This window comes from Dermacentor albipictus, chromosome 2 (genome assembly GCF_038994185.2).
Source record: "Dermacentor albipictus isolate Rhodes 1998 colony chromosome 2, USDA_Dalb.pri_finalv2, whole genome shotgun sequence".
NCBI lineage: Eukaryota > Metazoa > Arthropoda > Arachnida > Ixodida > Ixodidae > Dermacentor > Dermacentor albipictus.
In genome coordinates, this window is record NC_091822.1 from 57,731,181 (window position 1) to 57,759,170 (window position 27,990).

A 27,990-nucleotide genomic window follows, 5' to 3' on the forward strand; every position below is an offset into this window, starting at 1 on the left:
ATCGCGACACGGAAGCCATTTTGCATTGGTGCTTGTTAGCTCGGTATCAGCCGCACGTTTACTGTAGCAGCTCTGTAAGAGTCTGGTGGAGCTTTTTTAACGTTACCCTGCTAAGGCTGGCGACTGTGCTGTACGTCAATTTTTTTACCAGGTACGCTGTATGGAAATTTCACAGTGTTTATATTACGCTATATTTCAGTTTTTGTAGCTCATTTCTGAACTACTTTCTTTGTGGAATTTTCCTTATATTCAGTGTGGTCAGTCCCCCAAGTGGGTATGTGTCATGATTTTGACCACAAAGACGACGACACCACTTGCGCAGAGGAACAACAATGGACGACTTTGCTGACACGGGAAGTCATCCTGCAGCGCCGACGACATCGTACAAATTTTGGTGGCAGCCAACAACAATTTTGTTTGCTGGCTTGATCCTGCTCATCCCGCTAGCCACGTTTACGTTCCAGAACTATAGGACTTTTCAAACGGGGCAAGACTGGATACCTGCGACGACGGATATGGTAAGGAGGCACGCAGTATGAGCGCGTTCGTAAGAATCTATAAAGTATGCTTGTCAAATCGGCCCATACCAAACGAACCATTGCTTGCGATTTTGTGAATGAATTATGGGTTGTAATTGCGGAAACCACTTTCTGATGCTGAGGCACGCCGTAGTAGGGGACTGCGGAAATTTCTACCACATGGGGTTCTTTAACGTGCGCCTGAATTTAAGTACGCGGGTGTTTTCGCATCACGCCCCCATCGGTACATGCGGTCGCCGTGGCCGGGATTCGATCCCGCAACCTTGTGCTTAGCAGCCGAACACCATAGTCACTAAGCAACTACGGCCGGTGTTGCGATTTTTTGAGCACTTGCTTTCGACAAAGTTATACGTGATGATCTCCAGCCGGCCCCAAATCTCGAGAACCAAGGAGACAGGGAGAGACCCAGCGGGCGAACGCCTTCTTCAACATGCAATTGTCAACAAGGGCGCAGAAAGATTAACACCCCACCATTGGACTACAAGGTTCATAGCCCAACTAGCAGTCCTACAGAGCAGTGACACCAACAAATGTTCCAGACTGTCTGGGAATTAATCGCGTTGCGTGACCGACCTTTCAAACGAGAATCGCTGAGCGTCAACATAAAGCTCGCACCTACAGGAAGCGCTAGCAAATAGTTGACGCGTCAAGAAGGGGCATGTGTCTGCTGCAGAAAACAACGGATATAGATAAGATTATTCTAGTGGAATGCCAAAATATTTATCCAGCGAGTGCTGCTGGGAATGTCCACCTCGCAGGTGCCTGATGGGAGCGGTGCCTGGCGAGCTGTGAAGGTTATGAATGATACGTTTAGCGCATAGGTGGAAAAATGGAGAGAATGGATGGACCCGGAGTCGTAAACTACAGGTATCTATATGTATCTACACGGCACAGGTGTCTACATGTATCTACATGGCTTCTGCTAGCCTTCAATAACTGTATCTACAAATTCAATAACTCGAGAAGGTTTGGTGGCAATTCTCGCCACCGCTATTTCAAGGCGACACCATTAGAAATGTCTTTCTTAAAGGCATTCGCATTAAAATGAAGAGTGGAGGTTGCTTAAGCGGGGTGGGGAGGGGAGGCTGTGGTGGCAGCACTCAGCGGGGTACTTTTCAGAACACGCAATCGCGCCGCTATTCGAAATCGTGATAACATCTGTACCAGTAAGAAACGCAACACATATCCCGGCTCAAACAGACTGCAAATTTGTTCGTCAAACATCACGCAACAATATGAGCTGTATAGGGTGTTACAGGTAACTTTAGCCGAGATGGCCAAAAAATATATTTAAAAAATTGCAGCACAACCAATCTCACAATGATTGTCGGCGGTAATGCATTGGCCTTGCAATATTATAGTGATACAGGATATTGGTACAGTCCAGACGAGTTATATCTATGAGGCGTATGCTGCAGCAATACCGCTTTATGTGACTTTTCTGAGATCATTGCGTGCCGTCTAGCATCGCCGCCACGAAGCCTGCACGTGGCGTCGAAAATACATCGCACGTCGGTGCGTGCGAACGCAAAGAAAGGCGTGATGCAACAAAGGTTTTTTTTTTTCTCGCGCTTCTTTCTGGACACGCTGTGCCATTTAATGGCACTGCTATGAAGTGCGCACTTGGCCTCCGACACGATAAAAGTGACACGCTGGTGCCTGGAACGCTGAGAATTTCTTTTCTTGCTTAGTTTTTGTGGCTTCAATACTTACCGGTGTGTTCATCTCTTTACTGACATTCTTTATATCAGGCGATGTTCCTTTGCTACGGTTTTGCAAACACTTATATATGTTGATAGTTTAAATAAAGATTTAGTTACGAGTTAACGTCCATGCCGTCTGCTTCCAGTCTTCGTCTGTGTCCTTCCGCGCAATGAACCAAAATTTTGTTATTTCAACTTGAATTTGGCGCGAACTACAGTAAAAAGCACGTGATGGTGCTACGCAGTATCCAGTTCATACTGACGAAACCGGGAGCTCTATATTTTATTCTCGTTATAAAGCATCACGAGATATTGGCAGACCACTTTAACCGATACTGGTATGTTTTAATAGTGACTGCCGCTTAAGACATAAGTGCCAGTATATGACGTAATGGCGATCGTCGCAGCTATTTATTAGTCAATACGAGAGCGCCTTCTTCAACTCGCAACAACAATGAAGGGCTGCACTTCATAGATGGCCCCGATGCTGAATAACGACAATCGTGTGCACAAGATGCTTTTACGTATCAGCACCGCGCTATTTCCAAGCGCCCACATCGAGCAAGTTTTTCAGTGTTGCTGCTGATGTCTTCACGACAGGACTAGTGTAGATGACCAATGAGATTTTCGAAAAGCGATGGTTAGCAAAGCGTAAACGATGTATGAAGGCCTGCAGAGGACGCATTGAATGTACCAGACCTGCTAGTTCTGTTTACGGGTATGAATTATGTTGATAGAATTTCAAGAAAAAGTAACGTAGAAATAGGCGATTACTTTCAAGTAATTGCTTAGTGAGATGTTTATGGGGTAGTCATTGGTAACTATAACTAATTATATTTCAGAATTAAGTAATTGTAATAGTTAACAGTTACCTTCTTTCTATAACGAGTACAAGTCTAGTTCTAAGCTGCTACCAAGGGAGGGCATGGCGTCTCAGAAAGCAATGTATGCTATTCTGCCTTCGCTTCTGTCCACCTTTTACAGAGAAGCTGCTTACCTCTAGCTCCCCTATGCATCCGCTGCATGCTTTACAAAGGGGAGCAGGGGGCGGGGCGAGGGGTACCCTAGCCGGCTTAGGTCGCTATCACGGCGCGTGGAGAGCGAAATAACTTCAAGCATTTCGTCATCATCCAAAATAAGTTTACTATCGTGGCCCTAAATATAACCGCATAATTTAGTTGTAAAAGAAACTATATCAATATATATATATATATATATATATATATATATATATATATATATATATATATATATATATATATATATATATATATATAATGCGAGCAGGAGGCTGCGCACGGCGAGAGCCATGATAGCGCGAACACTGCCTTTATTCTTGGTCTTTCTCTTCACCGTTAGTGCGCCGTACCATCTATGTGCAGTTCGTTACACGCTTCCCCCTCCCCCCAGAGAGTGCGACCAACAAGCAACATACGACGCACCTAGGAGATGATAATAAATGAAAAATAAAGATGCGCACTTAGACCAGTGCCCCACCATAGCTCCGTAACCTCATCGCCTTCATGGGAAGATGCAGCTGTCTAGCCACATCTAACATATCTATGGTGGGTGAAGCTGGCTGCAGCGTTCCGGGTGACATATGCGTACCTTGCACATGAGTACAGATGGTGTCACAGCGTGTGTTCTGGTCGCAAATGAATGAAACAGGGGCGCTACGTAGCATGCGCGGGTCACCTTATGGTTGACCTCTTTAGGGACTGAACGATGCATGGTGCGGCGTATACTTGTTTCGTGTGTGTTGTTTGTGGTATTCTTTCGACCGCGATCCACCTGTCGCAGCTGGCAGACATGTGCTGCTGCTCGTTTGAATAGTTGTTGGACTATCTTGCCCGAAGGTGGTCCATACTTTGCATCGTATTGTGTGGCGTCGCCGTTTGAGCCCTTGGCGTAGACCCAGTCTAAATCGCTGCCAAAGCCATCTTCGGCGACGTTTCTTCCTGGAAAAGTGGCGTGTTGGTTCAGTTCGGCTTGGGTTGAGTTGGCTTGGGCGTTGACTTTTTGTTGTCGTCGTATCTGTGATTCCACCGACGCTCTATGACGTCATCTGCTTCGAAATTGTCTTCGCTGTCACTGAAGTTGTTCTTGAAGTTCCGGATGCTGATCCTTGCTATTTTGAAGTTGCGGATGCTTGGAGCTTCGAAAAGGTGGAACCAACAATCCAATCATCCTTCGTCCGCTGTACTTAGGTGCGTCCAAGGCTGCTGCTGATGTGGTCACGACGCTGGTCGCTTAGGTGGTGGATCTTTGCACTTGGGGTTCACGGCGTCGTGTTCAGTACTTGCATGATGATTGAAGGCCGATGAGGTGGCTGCCAGTTCTTTGTCCTGTCGGCTTGTGTAACGCGCGCAGGAGATTGCGGATTTGTTTCCATGTATATATATATATATATATATAAGAAAGTGCACCTAATATTGAAGAGGGAAAGAGCGATGACGTTGGCAGCTGTGCATGTGACCTGCGTTTTTGTGGTTACATGGTCACGCGCGTAGGAAGTACCGGGGAGGCTGTAGCAGCGGTTGCGCCAGATGCATGAGGGGTGCAGTGACCTTTGCGGCACTTGTGTAGGCGCAGTGCGGTGCCATCCGAAAAAAAAAATGAATGACTTCATAGTACTCCTAGCTAATGGACGCAGCTGATGTATGCAGCCTAAACAGCTTCACTGGAAGTCCATCCCCATATGGTGTTGCGGCCCCACGTATTTCTTTCGTTTCCATATTCAGAATTTGGTTCGCATAGTGAAGAATAGGCTCACAAGCACTGTCTTGCCAAACGTACGTGTGTTGTCTCTTGAACACAAAAACCCCTTTGCAGGTGAGGTCTCCGTCATTACCGCCGCTAGATGACTTTCAGACTTCACCCCACAAACTGATCCAGTTCTACCCGGGGCTCGCCGATACGTGCATTTCCAAGGTGTGCCTGTGGAACACGGAGTACCTCTCACAAGTCGGGAAGAGCCGAGTCAAACCGTGCGACGATTTTTACGAGCACGTGTGCGCAGCGATCAAGTAAGTCGCACTCCAAATTTCATTGACAACATAGCCTGTGAAAACGGGCATTCATGCCTATACTACACGCTACATTGCGTCCACAAATATGTTATTCATAACACATATTTTCATAATTATTTATGCACTTGAATACATGAATGAAGGAACGTGCATATGCATGGAAACCCAGCCTACACCGTGGAAGCATTCCTTTTACGACTACGCTAGCTATGACACCCTTTAATTATTCGGATCGATGGGGACTGTGCCGGGATGGTAGGCACGAAAGATGAAATGCCATACAAGGCGGTCGCTCCAGCAATGTCACGCTGGTTAGTGTGTCTCGCTCACATGGCGCTATTCCATCACATTGCACAACGAGCACTTCTTGGCAGATATATAACATCAGTTAGACGAACAGGAGCGTGTTTCCGTAGCCTAACTTCATTTATCGGTTACCACCGCCTAGCTGTTCGCAACCACGGAAGGAGTTTTTTATCCGGTTGACCTTTCTATGCCTAGTATCTCTTACCAACTTGCTATTCCTTGCACACTGTGGCGCGCTTGTCTACGCCCGAAAGGCCCAACATTGTCTGTAAGACGCCTGCAAAGTGAAGAAAATCCACCTAGGATTCTTCAAATAATTGCGTGACCGACAGTGCGCTCGAAATCATATCTTCCTGGGTAGCAGTCGAATGATCTTATCACTATGGCGTGATTGCATTCATGTTTTTGAGTGCCAAGGTTGGTCGTTGAAACATGAGCCGCGTGCCTGTTCCTGCCTTTCTTCCCTCGTGAGAGTTAGCTCTCGGACGCGCTGTATTAGTTTGCAGTGTCAGAGGGATTGGCCCATGTTTTACATCAGAGAAGCGTGATACTTGCAAAGTGAGCCAAGTTTATTTAACACTGTCGAATTAAAAAAAAATTCGGTAGGTACAACGAGTGTTCAAACATGTTCAGCTAAGAGCAATGAAGTGTTCAATTTCTTGTGCCACTTAGCAAATGATTTCTTTTTGTCACTTGCAGTTGTGGTAACGTGATATCACTGTTGGTCATCTGCAGCACACTTTGCAACATAAGAAATGCATCTCTGCTCGTCAAATCACTTGTTCTTCAACCTGAGAAGGCTTCGATCTCGCGATGACGCATGTGCAACTGACATTCGCGCAATTTGGATTTTGATATTTCCGCGGTCTGTAGTAATACGACAGCCTTATTTATGGCGCCTTTCTTTGAGCAGAAATAAACTCAATATCATTCCCAAAGTGCTACCTAAGGGTAGGTGCGTTCCAATGGGCGAACGGGAGCAGGAGTGTCGTGCTCCGACGGCAGAATTGGAGCAGTGTGGCAACACGGTGAGCAGTCGGCACCAGTTCTAGCTGCTACCACGGAACATCGGAGTGCGAAAAATAGAGTTCGTAAACTATCCCTAGTGGGAAGGCTGGGGAAAATTGTGGCAACCTCAAAGTGGCTGCCATATTGCTACCTGTAGCTTTGTAACGCTTAAATTTTCCAAAATATGATGCGAAAACAAGCATTTGTACTACCACAATTTGTACAAATCATTTGTACTACCACAAAGGAAGGTCAATGACTAAAATTCATCGCGTATAGTTTCCTGAGGGATGCGATGGCTACTGGTGAAATTTTGATTCAAGAATTTGCTTGATAGCACGTGTACTAGATGGTGTCTCCATACGCAGGGTGGCTCGGCATCGTGTTGCTTGTGTGCCTCAGATGAATCGCATCTCGTCGTCTGTGCCTGTGCCCTCAGCATAGTAGCAACATAGAGGAGTCCTTGCGGTTACCGATTTTAGTGCATGGCTCTATACGGAGCTATTCCTCTAGAGTTGGTCATATTAACTCGATGATTACCTCAACTGTGCAAGCGAAGTCACGGGACGCAAACCAATCATATATGTTTATTCTGGTTGTTTCGGTCATTTTGCTTCTGTGCGCGCCAGCAATGGTGGCTGAGGAGCGAAGTTCGCGTGATAATCCCGGCAAGGAATTAAACAGTATAGTCAGGTGACACACGTTTGTCTTCGCACTTGCTTGCGAAGGGCATGGAACATTTCGATGGTGAATCAAGCAATCGTGGGCGTTATAATGTGAAGCTATTCCGAACTTTTCTATTCAAATTTCGCAATCAGCCCTCTATGATTGGCAAAAACATTTCAGGCCACCCCCACTTCGCCTGTCGTGCGACGTCATGAAAACCACAAAAACGCCACATCTGATGTGGTATGGGAGCATTGATGACGCACGTATAGACTGGACAAAAGGAAAATAATCATTTCGGATTCAACGCTCTTTTAGCCATTTGCCCTGTGCTATTTGTCGAAAGGTTTCGGGCTGCGCCTGTCTGTTACGCGACATCAAAAAAATTGCGAACACACTAGCCTAGCAACTGATTTCATTGCTTAAGCAGAACCACTACTGGTAGGCAACGCACAGTCAGGTCTCCCGACAAGCAACAGGAGTACTAGAAGTGGCAAAGCGAAAGGAAACGGCCATATGACCAGCGGCAGCGTGTTGCCGCTTGGCGCATTGCCGTGAAATTCTAGTGCAGAGGGAGTCAGCACGTCCGCACTCTCCTGTGGATAAATAATGCGCCGGATGGGGAGTTGATCAATAAAGCACTGCGTGATAACCTCAGCAGTTGTGGTGGTTTTCAACACCTTTCCTAGACATGTACTTTTCGCAGGGCCGGCACGGCGAGTCAACTTTTTTCAGTTTCAGTAAGCTTCGACTTCGTTCAAATCACTGGGGCTAACAGTTCGGTATGCCAGTAGCTTTCCTAACATTTCAGCAGTGCTAGGACAGGTGTTTGCCTCGACATCACCATACAGTAATACTGTGCAAACATGATTAAAATCACATGCAATAGATCGCACTATACATGGGATTGGCAGAATGACTATAAATGTACCGCCGTCCTGACAGGTACAAAGGTAATAAACATGCAGCAAGTAAGCGGAATTCATGATGGACGTTCCACTCTTCAACACTGCGCCAAGTAAACTGACGGAATTTGCCGCTTGGCGTTCTTGTAGATTTCCACTCTGACGATGTAATACAATGCATAGCAAGCTCATGCGCAGAAAGGTTTGAAGTCACAGGGCTGATATCAAAAACGTACAACTTCTATGTCGCTGCGGCATCGTTTAGCTCGTCCACACACGTTTACGACTCCAGTACACCAGTTACCCAGAGTAGCACAACATGTGATCGTGATCACAGGTTGTGTGATCGTGCCCGACTACTGCAGCGTTCACGAAGTGACAGAGGCATTCTTGTTCGTCGTAGCCGAAATCTCGGGATTGTGCGTGAAGATCAGCCTGTCAAATTGGTTGAAGGACTTTATGAAGGCGACAAACGTGCTCGTCTGATGTCTCACAAAAGAAAGCCACATCATCCAGATAGACGAGACAGCTTTTTCACTTGAGTTAACCTTTGAAATTTTTTTTGTAGGAAGTCTATACACAGTCTGTAGACATCTGTCTATGAAGCCTATAGACTTTCTGTGGATATGTCTTTAAACTAGTCTGCAGTCCACGGACATATGCCCTTTCACTTTGATTAGACTCGTCTATAAAATGTATGTGTCTATGGAGTGTCATAGGTTAATAAAAATTCACGTTTTTAGAGAATAGCCTGCAGAATGTCTATAGACAAAATTATATAGGCTTATACAGTTCTGCCTTTGTTGACTGAAGTCTATGGAATGTCTATAAGGAAATGCCAATAGACTATGTATAGACTATTCCTATAGACTAGACTATAGACAGTCTATGGACTTATGGACTTACCCTTTTTGTAGAGTAATCTATAAAATGTCTGAGTCTATAGACACTCTATAGACTATCTATAGAATAATGAAATTCACATTTTTAGACAAATGTCTGCAGAATAACGATAGAAAACTGCACAGGCTTATCCAGTTGTATTTTTTGTAGAGTGAAGTATATGGAATGTATATCGGCGAATGTCTATAGACCGGAAGCAGCATGGTTTTCATCTCCGTTCTTCATCACACTATCAAGCTCGCCCCCTCCCATTTGTTTCTTCATTGTTCCGAAAAGAAAAGAAAGAAAAATGTATGCGCTGCGTGAAATGCTACTTACGGTCCCATATCAGATTCGCACCTGGCGGTCGCTTTTGCTTTGAGTAATTTGTCTTAAAACTGCACGCCCCTTTTAGCACTGAACGTCTATCGCATTCACCGACAGCCTGTTCAATTAATCTCTGTGTGCGGAGCAGCATATGCTAATTCGTTCAACTTATATTAGAGGTCACTAAAAGCGCGGCACGTTAGCAGGAAGCCACGTGGTATTTTTTTTTAATTTCGCGCACTTGAAGAAAGGCTGTAAAAAATAAACGGGACAGTTATCTTAGCATAGATGAAATATTTCGATGTTTTTTAACAAGCGCAAGAACATTTGTATTGAGGATATTTCGCTATAGTTACTATTTAGGAAGCTAATTAAGCAATCTTATTTTAGTTACCCAGCTTGACGGATTGGCGGATGTCATGACGTGCTTCATATGGCTCAGAACAATACTGGGCCAATTCAGCACGCGTGGCGCCTGTTTCATTTTTAATACTTGGTGCAAGTTAACTGAAACACCTTGTAGACTTTAGCGTTACAATTTTTGTTGACTATTGTCTATATGGTCTCCCAGCTGCAACCTGCAACCATGTAAGTCGAGATATGACTGAGGAAGATAAAGATTAAGCAAATCCTCAAGGGCACCGTAGATTACACTTGTGTTATGTTTCTGGCTAAGAATCCTACGACCGTCGCAGTCATAGGCACCTTCTGCCAGAGCTTCCACAATTTACACAGGCAACGAGCGCTCACCCGCCAAGCTGTTGCTCAAGTGGCATCACGTTAGACCTTGGTGAATGGTCCCAGACGCACTGCTGATGGATTTCTGTTGTCACACATCATAGTCTTCATTCGTGAAGAGGTGGTGCGCCAACTCCCGTTGCTCCGTCTTACTCAGGAGCCGACATTTGTCCTCAGCCATGCAGCAGGCCATCCACGAGCAGATTGCAGAGGTTCTCCCACCAATCACCAGCAACCTCAAGTTACGGAACCGTTGGCGTACACATAAGTCGCGTCGCATCCTACACTGACGACGCTCCTCTACCACGATTTTCCATGCCACACTTCCCTACTGCACACCACAGCTTTCCTACGAGATGCCGCCGCGTCCGCCCTATTCACTGCACCTCAAATGCTCAATCAATGCTTCCGGCCGCAACATTCCTGGCGTACGCGGGCAACCGGCCGATATGTTTCGTTGTTTTGAGAGGCTTTCAGTTTGTACCGCTGCCTTCCAGCTCTCACGACGTAACTTTAGAGTGCCACTTTCTGTCGCGTCATAGTAGTGTCATTGACTGCACCCATGCCGAAGCCGCACTATGTGGCGTCTTCAACGCTACGCTGGATATGTTTGCCGCTCCACAAAAGACTGTTGCCGCCGGCGACACCGATGTCCCACCAGAAACCGCTTTAGTTGTCATGTTACTGTGCCCACATGTCTCCGAAGCTCCTGTACTGTTAACGCCGTCATCAGTGTTTACTCTGCACGCACTTCGGCCACATTCATTTGCCATTCTCGACGTAACCTTTGGTGCGACAAAGATGCTAGTCCAGAATTCGGTTGCCTGCCTGCTCAATGTCCTTAGTAGCAAGTCCCTCGGTTGCGTCCATGTTACCGACTTTCTTCAGTCACTGGAAGTTCGTGATTCCTGTTCTGTTTTCACGATGGACGTCATTACGTCACTTTCGGTCGGCCCGTCAGCTGTTGCTGATGTCTTCAATTCTCGCATTGACATTGGCCTTTCCACAGAACACCGCGAGCAGCTTCTTTCTCTACTAGACAAGTTTCGCACTTGCTTCGAGTGTACCACGCAGACCTTGGCCGGTACTGACTCTGTAACGCACGATATCGGCACTGGATCACACCCTCCGCAACGTCAACGCCCGTATTTTGCCTCAGCAGCAGAACGGTGGCTTATCAATGACCAGGTGTAGGACGTGCTTCAACGTGCCGTCATTCAGCCGTGCCATAGTCCGTGGCTGTCCCCAGTTGTGCTAGTGCGAAATAAAGCCGCCTCTACGCAATTGTGTGTTCATTACCGTGGTGTCAACTAAAATACACGAAAGTAGTCAATCACTCACCACGTGTTCACGATTCCCTCGATTGCTTGCAAGTTCATGAGTATTTTTTGCCGTTCAACCTGAGGTTTCGCTACTGGCAGGTTCCTGTGGCTGCACATATCACTGAAAGACTACAATCATTACGGCTTATGGGTTATATAGATTTACCGTCCTGCGTTGGGTCTCTTCGATTACCCTCCCATTTTTAAACGCATGATGCACAATATCCTTCGTAGCCTAAAGTGCGACGTCTTATTATCCTATCTAGATGACATCTTCGTATATTTTCTGAATTTTCCGCTTATTTTACCCGTCTCCACCAGGTTCTGACGTGCCTTAAGACTGCTGGCCTCTAGCTGAACATCAAGAAATGTTTTCCTGCCCGTAAATTGACTATCTTGGTCCATAATCAAACCAAAGGTATCCTCCCTAACGCCGCGAAAATCCGGGTAGTCGCCGACGTCCCGGAACTCAAGTCACTGAAGACCGTTCGTAGTTTCATCTGGCTCTGTTCCTACTACCGCCACTTTGTGGGCAATTGCGCCACCACCATTGCAACTCTGGCGCGGCTTCTAAGCGTTGCCACCGACACCTCCAATGGGTCACCTGAATATGATGTAGCCTCGCCGGTTCTCGGGTTGCTGTTAACCTATACTCCAATACTCCGTCGCGATAATACCCTGGCTTCTAGGGAAGTACATACAGATGCCACTAGTGCCGGCCTTGGTTCGGCACTCATGCAACGCAAACGTGCCTATGCAGAATATATTGGCGCCTACGCGAGTCGCATGCTCACAAAGGCCAAGACCGTCAGGAGTATTCCGTCAAAGAGTGCCCGACCATCCTGTTGGCTCTCGCGAAGTTCCGACCCTACGTCTATGGCCGTCGCTTCTACGCCATAACGGATCATCACGCTCTGTGCTTGTTGTTGTCCTTAAAACATCTATTTGGCTACTTTGGCTGCTGGCCACTTCAGGCACTTCAAGGGATATACAGATCTGACCACAAGTACATTGACGCAGATGCCCTTTCTCGCTGTCCGCCACCACTTGAAGCTTTGTTGGTCTCAGCGCTCAACTTCGATCCCATGCCGTTGGAGCAGCGCAAGTATTCATGGATTGTGAGTATAAATAACCTGTTCACCCCCTTTTGCCGCACCGCCTTCCTGCGCCGTCTTCCTATAAACGGCTCCTTTTCCTGTGCGATAAAACATGCCCTACCGTCGGATGTATGTGACTGACGGTCGAAAGGCTCTTGATCGGACCGCGTTACATGCGTTCCGGCATCTGCGCGTCGTTTCATGCCGACCCATGGAGTGCTCACTGTGGCGCCTTGACGACATATATGAGATTGCACCAGCGCTTTTACTGGCGCGAAATGTACACTTTTGTTCAGAAGTCTATTCTTGGCTGCACCGCTTGCCAGCCACGCAAGGCGCCTCTTCAGCGGTCGACCGGCACATTTTAAGCTCTACCTTGCCCAGAGCGCCGTTTTGACCGCATCGCCATCGACCTTTACGGCCCGTTCCCGTCTACCACATCTGGTAGAGCATTGAGCACCTCACCCGCTATGGTGAGACAGTAGCCCTTCGTTCCGCTGCAGCATGTTAGGTTCCTTTCTTCGTTCTACGAAATTTCATGCTTCGACATGGTTCGCCTTGTGAACTTCTCAGTGGCATATGAAGCGTGTCTCTGTGCGAAGGGGTCAAAGCTCTCCTTACCGAGCTACACGCAATTCATCGGACGTCAACAGCATGCCACCCACAATCAGAATGGTTAATTGAGCGCTTCATCTGCACGCTTGGCGAAATGCTCACTACGTATGTCGTGTTCGACCATTCAACTAGTGAATGGTTCTTCCTTTTGTAACATGCGCCAATAACACTGCAAGGCTAGAAAATACTGACTTCTCACCATTACTCTTATATGGAACAGAACCATCGAGCATGTTGGACACTACTACCATACCAACCTGACGTCTCCGAATGCCAGCCTATTCCAGAACAAGACAAGTGCGCAGAAAAGGGCCGGCAACTTGCTCGCATTTCCATAACGGAAGATGAAGCTCACCAACAGAATAGACACGACAACGGCTTAACTATTAAAACATTCCGTACCGGCTCCCTAACTGACTGTAGATTCCACCCCATGTTTCGGGTCTCGTAGACGTTTCTCGTTCAATAAACTGGGCCCTACCGCATCGTCCACCGTACATCTCTCCATTGAACTACATGATCGATCCTCTCACATCATATGAGGACCTCCGCCGTTGTAGTCGCGATACCGTACACGTCAGCCGTCTCAAATCCTACTACGATTCCGTTATGGTATCATCACCATAAGTCTCCAGGATAGATACTTTTCTGCCGCGGGGCCATTATAGTGAAGAAGAGATCTGGAGCATGGCTTCTGCCACTTGTCGGCGGAAAAGGAACATGACTGACACCTCGGCGCCGCATTTCGCGCTTGCGTTAAGCTGGGGCTACTCGGCTGCTTTGTACTTGACCCGACATGACTGTGCTTACGGCTTCCCGCTAACCATCAATAAACCTTGTAGCAAGAGGAACGTCTTCTTTGTCGAGGGGTGGCACTATTGTCCACATAGTGGAGTGGACACAGTGGTCCGAGTCGACGATATTCTGAGAATACTGGAGCAAGCATATTGTTCATGCAACGAATTAAGTTCTGACTCTTGAGAGGGTTAGCCGTCTGGTACAGCACCCAAGACCACGGCAGGCAGGGCTTGCGTATATGGACCACATTAAGGATACGAAACTTCCCAGCTGCCAGTTGTGCTCCATAGTCTTATCTACTGCTTAAAAAAAGAAAGGACTCTAATTGATTGTTCTTGTGACGATCAGCACCCTACCGCGTAGATCGACTGTCCAATATTTCTGTAAATATTGCGTTCAAGCTCACCCTAATCTGTCTCTGTGTCTGAAAAACTGAAAAGGTGAGTATGCGTATGCGGCATTTATGTGTCACTGCTTTCTGACCAAATGACAGAAACGACGTGCTTGTGTCGTTCGCTTTTAATAACGTGAGTGCTATATATTTTATTTGTTATTACGCCGTTCAGCAGAAAAGAAAAAGAAACGCGAACGAAAGCACACACAAGCTGCTACGTCGCAGCCCATATACATGCTAACTATTCATCTTAAAATATTTGCTAAAACTTTCTTTGTTAAAATTCTGAGACCTCACCCTTATGTTTTTTATGCTATTTGCTGTTTCTTTTCATGTCCAGAAGTGACCTTTTGGGCCTCTGCCTTTCGTGAAGGCCTTGTGAGCTTCCTTAGGTTGGATACACTTTGTGAATCTACAAATATATACGAAAGCTTAAACGTGTTACAGGCGGTCGGCTAATCCACGGTCGGAAGAGTGATGTGCGAGTGTCAGTGAAAAGCGCGGCGACAAGCAGCAACAAACGCTGGTCTTTAGGGTGGGACGTATTTGGGCTGGTTTTAAAATAAGAACGCTTGGTAAACAGCACAAAAGGTGGCCACCGCAAGATAAACAGGGCTGTCTTATCGCTGTTGACATGCCCCGCCTGTGCACTGCTTACCTTTTGTAGTTTCAAGCACGCACGCTGGTATGCACTTTACGTTCATGCATGCGTGAAGAAGCGCACACTAAAAGACATGAAAAAAGGACGCACGAGAAAAATCGTCCGCCCCTCCGTGTGCTCTGGGGCGCTATAACATAACTCTATCACAAACTTTTCTATTCCTATTCTGCCATCATGCATCGACAACAGGGGAAAAAAATTTCGAGTCACCACCCACTGCGCCTATCTGTCACGCGACGTCACTAAAACCGCGAAAGCTCCTCATTGATATGGCATGTTCCCGCTGATTGTTCACGATGAAACCAAACAAAGGAGAAATAATTCCTAGTTGGACGCCTTTTTGACCATTAGCAAAAAAGGCGCCGTTTTACCAATTGCTACTGCTCGTATGTTCTTGGGCTACACCCACTTTACCTGTCTGTGCCGAAGAAGACTATGTCGAACAAAACTTAATGTTTTTATAAACAGCCGGAGACCACCCCATTCCAATAGGAATAGAAGATGGCTGTCGCCGATCGCTGAAGCACTGGATACTCGGACCTGCGGGGGAGCATGGATTTATTTGCGTATGATATAAAATATTGCGTTGCAGTATAGCGTTACTGAGACCCTTCGGCGCATATACAACACTCTGCCAACCCTACTTTGCTGAGGATCCGTTTTACGGCATTCTTAACCTTCTGCGGCACGCCGCCACGATTTTCGACCAACCACTGCAAGCTAAGTAAGGGGAAGCATACTAATCGCATACGCGGCACCACCGCCCTCATCCGGCTATCTACTTTCACTGCGCTGGCTCGGCCCTATCGAAACTCTCTCCATTTGAGCGTTCTCTTTTGCCTCTACTCTGCGAATTGGAAAAGAAAGAAACGGCTCAACGTAGGGAAAGCTATTCACTTCGAAAGCGAAAGAAAGTGACATCCTACACAAGTGAAGCGCGCTTGGTTGGGCTTTTCAAACAACGCTGAATGCTACCACCTGATGCTTGCGTCGGTGACTAGGTAAGTTTGACACTCGAGGACTGGAATAGAAACAGATTGCAATGGTTTTATGTTAAGGGCCCCTACTGCAAATCACGTATAGCATATAGAATGGTAGCATATGTCAGCACATTCATCATCATCATAATCATCATTAGCCTGGTTACGCCCACTGCAGGGCAAAGGCCTCTCCCATATTTCTCCAACAACCCCGGTAATGTACTAATTGTGGCCATACCGTCCCTGCAAACTTCGTAATCTCATCCGCTCACCAAACTTTCTGCCGCCCCCTGCTACGCTTCCCTTCTCTTGGAATCCAGTCCGTAACCCTTAACGACCATCGGTTATCTTCCCTCCTCATTACATGTCCTGCCCATGCCCATTTCTTTTTCTTGATTTCAACTAAGATGTCATTAACTCGGGTGTGTTCCCTCAATCAATCTGCTCTTTTCTTGTCCCTTAACGTTACACCTATCATTCTTCTTTCCATAGCTAGTTGCGTCGTCCTCAATTTGAGTAGAACACTTTTCGTGAGCCTCCAGGTTTCTGCCCCGTAGATGAGTACTGGTAAGACACAGCTATTATACACTTTTCTCTTGAGGGATAATGGCAACCTGCTGTTCATGATCTGAGAATGCTGGCCAAACGCACCCCAGCCCATTCTTATTCTTATTATTTCCGTCTCATGATCCGGTTCCGCCGTCACTGCCTGCCTTAAGCAGATATATTCCCTTACCACTTCCAGTGCCTCGCTACCTATTGTAAACTGCTGTTCTCTTCTGAGACTGTTAAACATTACTTTAGTTTTCTGTAGATCAGTTTTTAGACCCACTCTTCTGGTTTGCCTCTCCAGGTCAGTGAGCATGCATTGCAGTTGGTCCCCTGAGTTACTAAGCAAGGCAATATCATCAGCGAATCGCAAGTTACTACGGTATTCTCCATTAACTTTTATCCCCATTTCTTCCCAATCCAGGTCCCTGAATACCTCCTGTAAACACGCTGTGAATAGCACTGGAGAGATCGTATCTCCCTGCCTGACGCCTTTCTTTATTGGGATTTTGTTGCTTTCTTTATGGAGGACGACGGCGGCTGTGGAGCCGCTATAGATATCTTTCAGTATTTGTACATACGGCTCGTCTACACCCTGATTCTGTAATGCCTCCATCATTGCTGAGGTTTCCACAGAATCAAATGCTTTCTCGTAATCAATGAAAGCTATATATAGGAGTTGGTTATATTCCGCACATTTCCCTATCACCTGATTGATAGTGTGAATGTGATCCATTGTTGAGTAGCCTTTACGGAATCCTGCCTGGTCCTTTGCTTGACAGAAGTCTAAAGTGTTCCTGATTCTATTTGCGATTACCTTAGTAAATAGTTTGTCGGCAACGGACAGTAAGCTGATCAGTCTATAACTTTTCAAGTCTTTGGCGTCCCCTTTCTTATGGATTAGGACTATGTTAGCGTTTTTCGAAGATTCCGGTACGCTCGACGTTATGAGGCATAGCGTATACAGGCTGGCCAGTTTCTCTAGAACAATTTGCCCACCATCCCTCAACAAATCTGCTGTTACCTGATCCTACCCAGCTGCCTCCCCCCTTTGCATATCTCCCAAGGCTTTCTTTACTTCTTCCAGCGTTACCTGTGGGATTTCGAATTCCTCTAGACTATTTTCTCTTCCATTGTCGTCGTGGGTGCCACTGGTACTGTATAAATCTCTATAGAACTCCTCAGCCACTTGAACTATCTCATCCATATTAGTAATGATATTGCCGGCTTTGTCTATTAACGCATACATCTGATTCTTGCCAATTCCTAGTTTCTTCTTCACTGTTTTTAGGCTTCCTCCGTTCCTGAGAGCATCTTCAATTCTATCTATATTATGCTTCCCTATGTCATCTGTCTTACGCTTGTTGATTAACTTCGAAAGTTCTGCCAGTTCTATTCTAGCTGTAGGGTTAAAGGCTTTCATTGCGTCAGCACATCGCAGAGACGTAAATCGTAGCCTCATGGCAGCGTCATAGCTTGCTTATTAACGCGAGAGCGTTAGGAGCTCGTGTCGCGAAAAAGCGGGTGTCGTCGGGGTCTGTGTCAGCGGCGTTGGCCGTGAGCGATAAATCCCGGGAGGCACTTTATGAATTAAAAAGAACTTACATGGGCTGGGTGGGAATCGAACCAGGGTCTCCGGAGTGTGAGATGGAGTAGCTACCACTCAGCCACGAGTTCGATGCTTCAAAGCGGTACAAAAGCGCCTCTAGGGAATGCGGTGTTGCCTTAGAAACGAGCCGTAGAAAGTTATACTGCGGTGTATATCGGTCATTATGAACATGTAACTTACAGAAGTCGCAGTTACACGAGTAGCGAAGGGTGTTTCCGCTACATTTTTTCTGTGCTCTCCGCACACGCAGAGCCATCTTGCGGCAAACAGAGAAGACCCCCTCCTCTCAATGTACGGCACTGCCCCGACAGGTGGCGCGCCACGCGCGCATTGGGGCTGTGCGGGGACCGGTGCAAGGCGCGTCGCGGCCCGGACACGCTCTCCCCTGACGACGCTTCGCCGTGCTCCCTCACGGGTTGCAGAATCAATCGTCCTTGCTTTCTTTAGATCAATATCTGTCTATCTCTCTGCCCGTGCCGATCACGACGGTTGGCTGGCGTACATCGTTTCCCCCTCCGAGACGCTCACCGCGTGATTGGTAGGTGAAAAGTCCTACGCGGGGCGCCTCGTAAGTGATCGCTGCGCTGTAGCGCATTGTCTCACACCGTTTGGCGGGTCGACGGGAACGCTGTCACGTTCCACTCTTGAAGGCGAAACTTAAGCGTCCTCCAATTTTTTTCGACATGTGCTGCAGAAGCGTTCACTTTCCTCAACGACATGACTTTATTCAATCTTCTTAAACGGATTCCTCTAATGTTGAGCTTCGTGAAATTTATTGCACATCTGTTACATATAAAGGTGGAAAAATATAGGGAAAAAAGAAGTAAAAGAAGTAAAAAAGAAGGAAGAACTTTAGGGTTAGCAAATGTGTATCTTAGAAGTTTCAATGTTGGTTGCATCGTTGCCATAAAGATGTAACAAAAAGCGAATACACAACGACGAAGTATCACTACCCTCAAGCACCTCCGACACAGTGCAAGTCTATTCTGTATCTGTTAAAATGTTCTGCATGTTGGCGCGTGCTGGGGGCCAGTGTTGGTATCGCAGTTTTGTTTCGCGAGGACAATGAAACGCCCTTGTTGCGTTGTGGGTTGCGAAACTAGTGATTCACGACATGTAATGCTGTGACAACGTTTTCGTCTACAAGGCAGCAGGCAAGCGGAGTGGCGACAGCGATTAAGGCCATCACTATCTGATCGGAACCAGGATTTATGCGTTTGTGGCCGTCACTTCACGTCGGAAGAATATTACCACATTAGAGAGGTTTAGCGCGCCCAGTCCGCCTGCGTGGTAAACGCAGGCGGACTGGGCGTTTTGCCAGATGGGCTAAGGCGCGGAAGTGCGTGGCTCGCACAGTGCATCAGTATGGTGGCACGGAGCACAGACAGAGATAATACTGCAGTAACCAAGTGTATTCTACTTTGCTGCTAGTAAAAATTTTGCGCAGCAGCGTAGTCATGAATACTTTGCATTTTTAAAATCTTTCAATGTTTTACACTCGGGGGCCACCGCAAAATCTCTGGGCACTTTGATGAGCTGAACTGCGATAAGAGAAAGCCTATCTATGACTGACTCTATTGCGGTTGTCTGAACTGCTCTACGAACGGACGCCGCCGTGGCCGCGAGCATGGGACGCAATCACAGCCATACGGCTGCAAGGTTTGTAGCCCATGTGCGCCCCACCCCCCACGCGCATTTCCGCCCTCTCCCACGCGCCCACTGGCACAGAGCTACTGGCATGGCACCTCTTCTCCTTGCTACCCTCGCCGGTGTCGCTTCGTCTCCTTGCTCCCCTCGCCGGTGATCACCATTTGCCTGCGTTCACCATGCATGTACTGCGCCCGGAGACTCATGAGCCACCAAAGGCTTACGCCTTAATATTATCTCTGTGTTTGCTGGTTAAGCGATGCTCGCCCAGCTGGATGCACTGTGTAGACTGCTTATGCCACAGACATATAAGCTATAGCCTGTGATTACAGTGGTAGTAGTATGAAGGGGTCTAAATTTACGTATCCGGTAATCCATCGAAACGCACACTCGGCGGCGTGACAAAATGCTCGCACCACACGCTGCTTGGATAGATCTGGCTGGCGATCGACGGCCAGGTGGCTAGCGGAGGCGTTAGAGATGTTTCGCGCGCTGCCTTCAAGACATTGCAAGCAGACAGCATGACGTCACCTCAGAAAGCAGAGCCAGTGAAGACGGAGCTTTTAACTACGTGAATACATGCCGGCGCGAACGATGAAGTCACAGTGTTGTAAAAGCAAGCCGGTGGTGCAGGTAGAAGCCAGAAAAATCGCCATGCGCAGACAACGTGGTTACGCTGCTTAGATAAGCCACTCCTGTGCCACACATAGAGATGAGTTGATAAGAGTAACGACTAAAACGAAAGCCATTCTTAAATAAATTATGGAGTTTTACGCGCCGAAACCACTTTGTGATAATGAGCCACGCCGTAGTGAGGCACTCTGGAAATTTGGACCAGCTGGCGTTCTTTGACATGTACCCAAATCAACGTACACGGGTGTTTTCGCATTACGCCTCCATTGAAATGCGGCCACCGTGGCCGGCATTTGATACCGCGACCTCCGTGCTTAGCAGCGCAACACCATAGCCACTAAGCAACCACGGCGGGTGAAAGCCATTCTTAAGCGGAAGAAATCAGTACTTTTCTCTTCTTTCCACTTTAAAATCGACCTAAGGGATTCTAGCGAGGTAATAAAATATACGGAAAGGACGACATATCAATTCCAGCCTTAAATCACGATGACACTGACAGCCACACTGACAGCCACACCAAAGCCAAATTTCTTAACTCCTTTTTACCTCAGTTTTCGCGTATAATGACGCCAGCGATGAAGCAGTATTTGGCTTCATAAATTGCACTCAGTGCCCACGGAAGCCATAACCTTTAATCAGCAGGGAATAGAATGGCTGCTTAAAGAGCTTGAGGTATCCAAGGCAGCAAGGCCCAACGAATTGTCCCCTAGGGTCCTTGTTTTCTTTGTGTGCTCATTCTTTTCCAAATATTTTCTTGGTATTTTCTAGAACTCAGTTGTTGAGAGTACTTTGCCTGATGACTGGAAATGAGCCATTGTTGTTCCTCTGCATAAGTCGTGACTTCATAATGTTCTTTCAAACTACAGGCCAATTTCCCTTACTAGTGTGGTATGGAAAGTATTTGAACATGTTGTTTTTATATCCATTGTGGCACATTTGAATGCACATTATCTGCTGTTCCCCCAGTAACACGGTTTTCTTAGGCGCATTCTGGCTTCATCCAACTTAGTGTACCAGTTACGGGCTTAACAAATGGCCTAGATAAGGGTATGCCACTCAGTGCAGTCTTTACTGATATTAAGAAGGCTTTCGATCTTGTTCCTCACACTGTATTGCATGAAAAACGGGTATGCTACAATGTACACAAAGAAGTGATACCTTGCATGAAAGAAGATTTGACTACACAGCGTCACACAGTAATTGTAGATAAAGTAAGATAACATGAGGTTAAGGTTACGTCTAGAGTAGTAAAGGAAACTGTTGCTGGGCCCCTTGTTACAATTAGAGCGCAGCGCCTACGCGCCGGTTCCTGCGGCGAGCGTCGATGTCCCTCGCAAGTCAAGTCATGTTTTTCAAGTAAAGTTTATTGCAACAGTCATGTTAAAGTAACATGCTAATAGAATTACAACCGAACGAAAGCGGAGCGCAAAGGGGAATGAAAGACTGCGATAGCGAAGAGAGTATGAGAAGAAAAGCGAAGAGGAGCCTGCATCGGAGGAAGGAAACTCAGGAAAGGCCCCGACGAAAGTGAAGCCGGAAGTTGGCGTTGCTCATGGCATTGCTCCGCCTATCGGGCCAGCTCTCCTCTCTTGTATACATTTCTCGCGAAACCACGCTGCACTGCGCGCAACCATGCTGCTCGCACGCGCGCGTTCCGCAGCAGTACTAAACAATCGTTAGCATGTTAGCATGATTCCGCCAAAGAGGGCAACATTTCCCGCGGATATTCCTTCGTCCCTAGCCATTGCCGTGGCGCGGTGCATTGCGTGCAGCGTTGCATGCGCGTTCATTTCACGAACTTCAGTTCCTCCTGTCCCACCTGGCCACAGCAACATTCACTAGAGCACGGTCCAGATAACGCAGCGCAACAAAACACGGAGACCAACGCAAACCTGCCCGCACGGCGCCTTTGCCACGGTACGAAACCTACGGAGCAACACGTGTGAGCGCGCAGAACACTAACAAAGCTGCCATTGTGGCCCGAAAGGCGGGGCCATCACAGCGAAGGAATAAAAAAAAACAGCAAAACAAAGAAGAACCTACTACGTCATTTCCTCCACACTTTTCACCTATCGCGCGGAGGGGGTAGGGCCTCTCCTTAGTTTCCTTCCTCCATGGGAGCCTGCAACGGAACCACGCGGCGGAAAGCGGAGGTGGAGGGTATGGCCAATGCGTTAGAGGAAAAGCGTATTGCCGCGCAAAACAGGCTCTGCGGTGACGATGGCTACGGCATGGCGCAAAATAATAATAATTATGGGGTTTTACGTGCCAAAACCACTTTCTGATTATGAGACACGCCGTAGTGGAGGACTCCAGAAATTTCGACCACCTGGGGTTCTTTAACGTGCACCTAAATCTAAGTACACGGGTGTTTTCGCATTTCGCCCCCATCGAAATGCGGCCGCCGTGGCCAGGATTCGATCCCGCGACCTCGTGCTCAGCAGCCCAACACCATAGCCACTGAGCAACCACGGCGGGTGCATGGCGCAAAAGTACCGCGCGTTGTCTGTTTGGAAACAAAGCGTTGCATGAGCGGAGATATGTCTGTGGCGGCTAATGTGAATCGCAACCACGCGTGACGTCCCCCCCACACTGCCTGTCGCGATCTCCCAATAAGGGAGGCAGTCGCGCCATGCTTCGGTCCATTTGCAACGCGCTGCACGAGACAGTTTGTGTACGCGAGGCAATATATTGTCAAATAAAAACACGCATAGAACTAGGCTCAACTTTCGCAGTAGGGAGAATCGTAATCGTTGGTGAATTGTTATTTGTGTGAATTATATTTGCAGTGGTCTATCTTCTTCAGTGCGCTTCCTGCCGATGACTCAGCTTTATATTGAGTAATCCGTGGCCCAGGGATCATCACAACCTTATAGGAGGACCTACAATAATTTGCTGAGTAGTGTTGTCACTGAGAAATGCAGATAAATTTTGAAAACACTTTCACAACGTCTTTCACAGAAAGGCGAAACTAACTCGAGTTTGCTTATTCTTTAAATGGTAATGACACTACTGTCGTCAATGATATCAAATACTTAGCTATATTCTTAACATCACGATAATCATGGCACCGACATATTCATTACGTCCCAGCAAAGGCCTCCAAGGGAGCGAGTTTCCTGCGTCGCAATATCAAGCATTTGCCAATGAAAAACCAAACAGGTTCATTATCCAAGAAATGCCCGGCCCGCGCTTGAGTACGTTTGCACAGCCCGGAACCCATGTCTTTCAACCGATATATAAGAAGAGTAAAAAGAGTTCAAGATATGATGATAAGGTTTTCTTTTCAGTAATTATACAGTACGTTTTTAGCAAGTCGCTTGTGAAAGGGAGCCTCGGACGAGACTCACTTGAAAAATCACAGGAAAAAAAGTAAGATTATAAATGTTTCGCAATATATCCGATTCTAGAATGTGCATAGAACTGAACAGCTATATATTCCGCCCACACTACATTTCCCCTCGAGTTGATCATATTACCAATATTAGGGAAGTCATATGCAGCAATAACACATTAAAAAAATGTTTCTTCCCACGAACAATTTAGGTTGGAATTAGCTACCGAGGAATGTCGCACTGACTGTTTCTAATGATGCCTTTTCTTTATGGTGTGATCAGTGTCTGTGTATTTTTGTTTTGTTTCTTTGTTTAAATATCGCTGTTGTTGCTTGACGTTGAATTTTGTTTGACATGTACTGGCTCTTGTACTTTCCCATTTGTCGCCATTGTAATGTGTACGCCTCCCTCCCCCCCTCCTTAGCGCCCTCTGTAATGCCTTGTTGGCACTGAGGGTACTGTGATAAGTAAATAAATAACAATTACTCTGGGAATGAGTGGAGGAGAAAAATCATGGCTAGGAAAAAGGGCAACTTGTAATGGTCCGTAGCTCTTTTAATATAAGACGCTTCTCCTAAGGCGCAACGCGAATGTTCTACAGTAATTCTGCCCTACGCGTCTGCAAAATTTATCCAAACCATTTCAGGGAGCCTCCATAGGAAAGCTAATGTGGGGGCCTGATAGTCCTACATTTAGACTGAAAGGAGAAAGAAAAATTCAATATGGCCCAATTTCAGCTCCTTGGATGGTATTTCTGCTATAAGAGGGTGCTACATGTTGGCGGGGGTATGCACCTAACACAGCTGCTGCTATTTAGATAAAAAGAACGTCATGGCAGCTACCAGGCGTCTCACATTCTTTGCGCGGGGAGGAGGGCCAATCACTGACAATGTCACACGACGGTGCAAGAGATGGCACCGACGGAATAGCTTTGCATTATGCAGCACCCAGTGATATATTAAGTGACGTATGCTTAAAGCTCCCTGTCGGCTCCGCTGAGACCAGTAAATACCCACAGCAACTCAGCAGGAATGATAGTGGGCTTGTAGTGTGCGTGAACACGTCATTCATGCCCGCATCAAAACAAAGAACGCTGTCCATCCACTTTTCCTCGTCGTTTGAGCAGCCAAACGCACGGCGCGTCTAGGAAGATCCTCTAATACTGCGTGCGCCAGCCGCTCAAACGCCATAGGTAGCGGGCCAGCACGGCAGCACTATGCTTCGGGCATCCTTATACTTCCTATCGCAACACACCACTGGTGCTTCGGCTGTCTGAACTTGTACGATATTGTTGTACGTAATGCTCAGTGCGATACATCGTATACTTCGGATAACTTTCGAGCACTTCCCGTCCCGGTTGACCCTTTGCAGACACGTTTCAGCACGGCCTCGCAGAACTTGGCGAGTTTAATGATAGTACCATTATTCCGTGACACATACCGAGCGACGCGAGTTGGCATTGACGATATTTGTTGAAGAACGGCACATACACAGTGCCAAATAGCTATGTCCATGTTGGCTGGAAACGTTAGTTTATTTAAGAGTGGCTCACACGCAGTGGCCCATACCCAGTGCCCCAATTTTGCGTAAAAGAGTGTCATTGAAGGGCAACGCATACCCAGTAGCACATAACGAGAGATTCAATCTGGTGCCAAAAATGTTCTCGGAAGAGCACCATATACTGAAATTTAAATACACACTGACCCAAGCTAATGCTAAAGAGGTGCGTTGCAGAGCGTTTCATACCCAGTGACACAAGATGGCGTCAGAAAGAACAACAGAACCACACACCCAGAGTTACAAACGCAGTAATCGAAATTCGTCTTATGGTTGGCTCTGAACCCAGCTGCTCCAGCACAGCCGCTCGGTAGTCTATCCATTTGACTATGGGTAGACCACCGCACTTGATACAACAGTGTAGCGCCAATGAAATGCGATTACTTCGTTTGGGCTTGCAGTAAATCATTCTGCTTCCTTAGGCTACTGCAGTTGTCAGACGTGACTGTTTTTGCGCTTTTTTTTTTGAACGAAGTAACGGAATCCGTCTTATTTTACTTGCAGGTCTAACATTGAAGACTCGATGCACCTCTCTTTTGCCCGGATGAGCACACAGCAGCTGATAAAAGATTTCGACTTGTTCTTCGAAAGATTCTTCCAACTTAAGAGAGAGCGCTCACAAGAAAGAGAAGCCAATTTCCTCACTCAGTCGATGTTGGTGTATACAAAGTGCAAAGGCAACCACTCTTCGAGTGACGCTGAAGCCCTCAATGCCTTTCGCAGAATCCTCGCTGCCATTCACATCAGTGATTGGCCGTATGCGAAATTTGCTGGCGACATCGTCGAAGTTGTGTCCGCTGCAGACAGAGAGCTAATGTTACGGCCGATGTTTAGGGTCCACGTGCTGCGAGACATAAGGAAAAACGGAACGCCACATATAGTGCTGAAGGCGCCCCTGACGCACCTGAATAGACAAGTCATTAGTCCAGATGTAAACTATACAAAATATTACGAACAAAGCCTTGCACGTGTTCTAAATACGTACCGAAATTCTTCAGACGCCAATAAGGCAGCCAGACAAATTTATTGGCTCCAAATGGCCCTTAAAAAGCTGTCTTACGTTGACTCTTCGCACAGAGACTTGGATGTACGGACTATGACCTCGATTGGTGCGTTACGGAACTGTGATAGCTGGCACTGGCTCAGATACTTCAAACGTCTGTTTAACACAAGCGACAGCATCGTACCATCCACTCACGTGTTTCTAGAGGATCCTGCATTTTTTAGAAAGTTCACTTCCATCTTCGATCTGGAAGATTCTGGCACCACGGTAGCCAATTACGTTGGCCTCAAGGTCTTGCTCACGCTCTGGCCTTTCATGCCTACAGCTTTCCATTTCGCCTACAAGTTAACTCAAGATCCAAACATGGTACCACTTGATGCCAGAATTTCAGCTTGCAGTGCGACGGTTGAGAAAATGTATCGCTACGGCGTCGGCATCGCAGTGAAGCTTGCGGCTAGCGGCGAATTTGCCGACGTTTACCGTCGAGATCGCGACGAACAATTTGCCGCACTTTTTCGCGATGCACGAATGGTACTCAAGGAGCTTTTGGAGACCGGGCGATCGTGGTTTGGCCTAGCCGATGTTCAGAGGGCAGTGAACACGCTGAACAGCATGACATTTGCGTTCGGCACGCAGCACAACTTTCAGCAGTACGAAGACTACCGCAATACTCCGGATTTGTCCCTGAGATCGACCGCAAGTGGTTTGGACGCAGTTCTTTCCGTATTTTCACACGCGTCATCTCTCTACTGGAATGCACATGCCACCAGCGCAGATTACGCAAGAGCGTACGACAACACTTACATAACATCTGTTTTTGACTGGGACAGCGAGTACCAGCCGACTAACAACCACGTGTTCATCCCTAATGCGGTAGTTGGTTTTTTGAGGGACACTTCGAACAAAATTCCGTTACCCCTCTACCCTATCATCTCACAGCATGTCGTCAAGGCCATGCTTCAAGCGCTTCTGAAGGGCAACTTGCTGTTCGACGATCACGGAAGTGTTAGCAAGTGGTGGAGCGTGGAAACGGAACGAGAGTACGATAGCACGATTAAGTGTCTCCGGCAACAACTCGACGCTATCGAACATGATTCGGACACTCCACGCACTATTATGCGCAGCGAGGCAGAGTTCCTGGACAGTGCGGTGCTCTGGCCGTTGTACGAGCTCTATAGTCATGCACTTGAGCACCAAAACGAGACCGGGCTCTCCCTCAATTTGAGCGGAAAGGTCGTCAATCCTAAAGAACTTTTTTTCTACAACTACGCTTCAGCGCATTGCGAAGATGGTGACCTGCAACGTCAGCCACGGCGGCTTGAGCCGGTGTTGAGTCCGTCTAAGATTCGATTGAATGTGGCATTGAATAACTTCCCGCCGTTCCTTGAAACATTTTCGTGTGGTGCAGCCAGAACACCAACAGTCCGCTGTGAGGTATGGAAGGAGCGAGTGTCTGCAACGAGCGCCTTCCAGTCATTCGAGCGCAATTTTAGCTCGAACACGCCTTCAGAGTTCGTGCATACTAACGCAATGCGTAGCTGGACCCCCCAAGATTACAATCAGTAACATACCAACTAAAAAGTATAACATGAACTACGAACCCGTAATCTAGGATTAGGAGAGGGCTAAGGATGATCAGGGCTAAATAAATGTTCCGTGAAAATAATATTCAATTTTAATACAGAGA

General features: G+C 47.1%; 1 protein-coding gene across 1 annotated transcript; it reads left to right on the plus strand.

The window, feature by feature from the left end:
- The first annotated feature begins 311 nt into the window (after positions 1-311).
- On the plus strand, positions 312-27,990 carry LOC135901883 (neprilysin-1-like). Its single transcript, XM_065431709.1, has 3 exons — positions 312-518; positions 5,075-5,268; positions 25,805-27,990. Exons 1-3 carry the CDS (start codon positions 333-335, stop codon positions 27,867-27,869), a joined length of 2,445 nt encoding a protein of 814 aa, XP_065287781.1. The 5' UTR covers positions 312-332; the 3' UTR covers positions 27,870-27,990.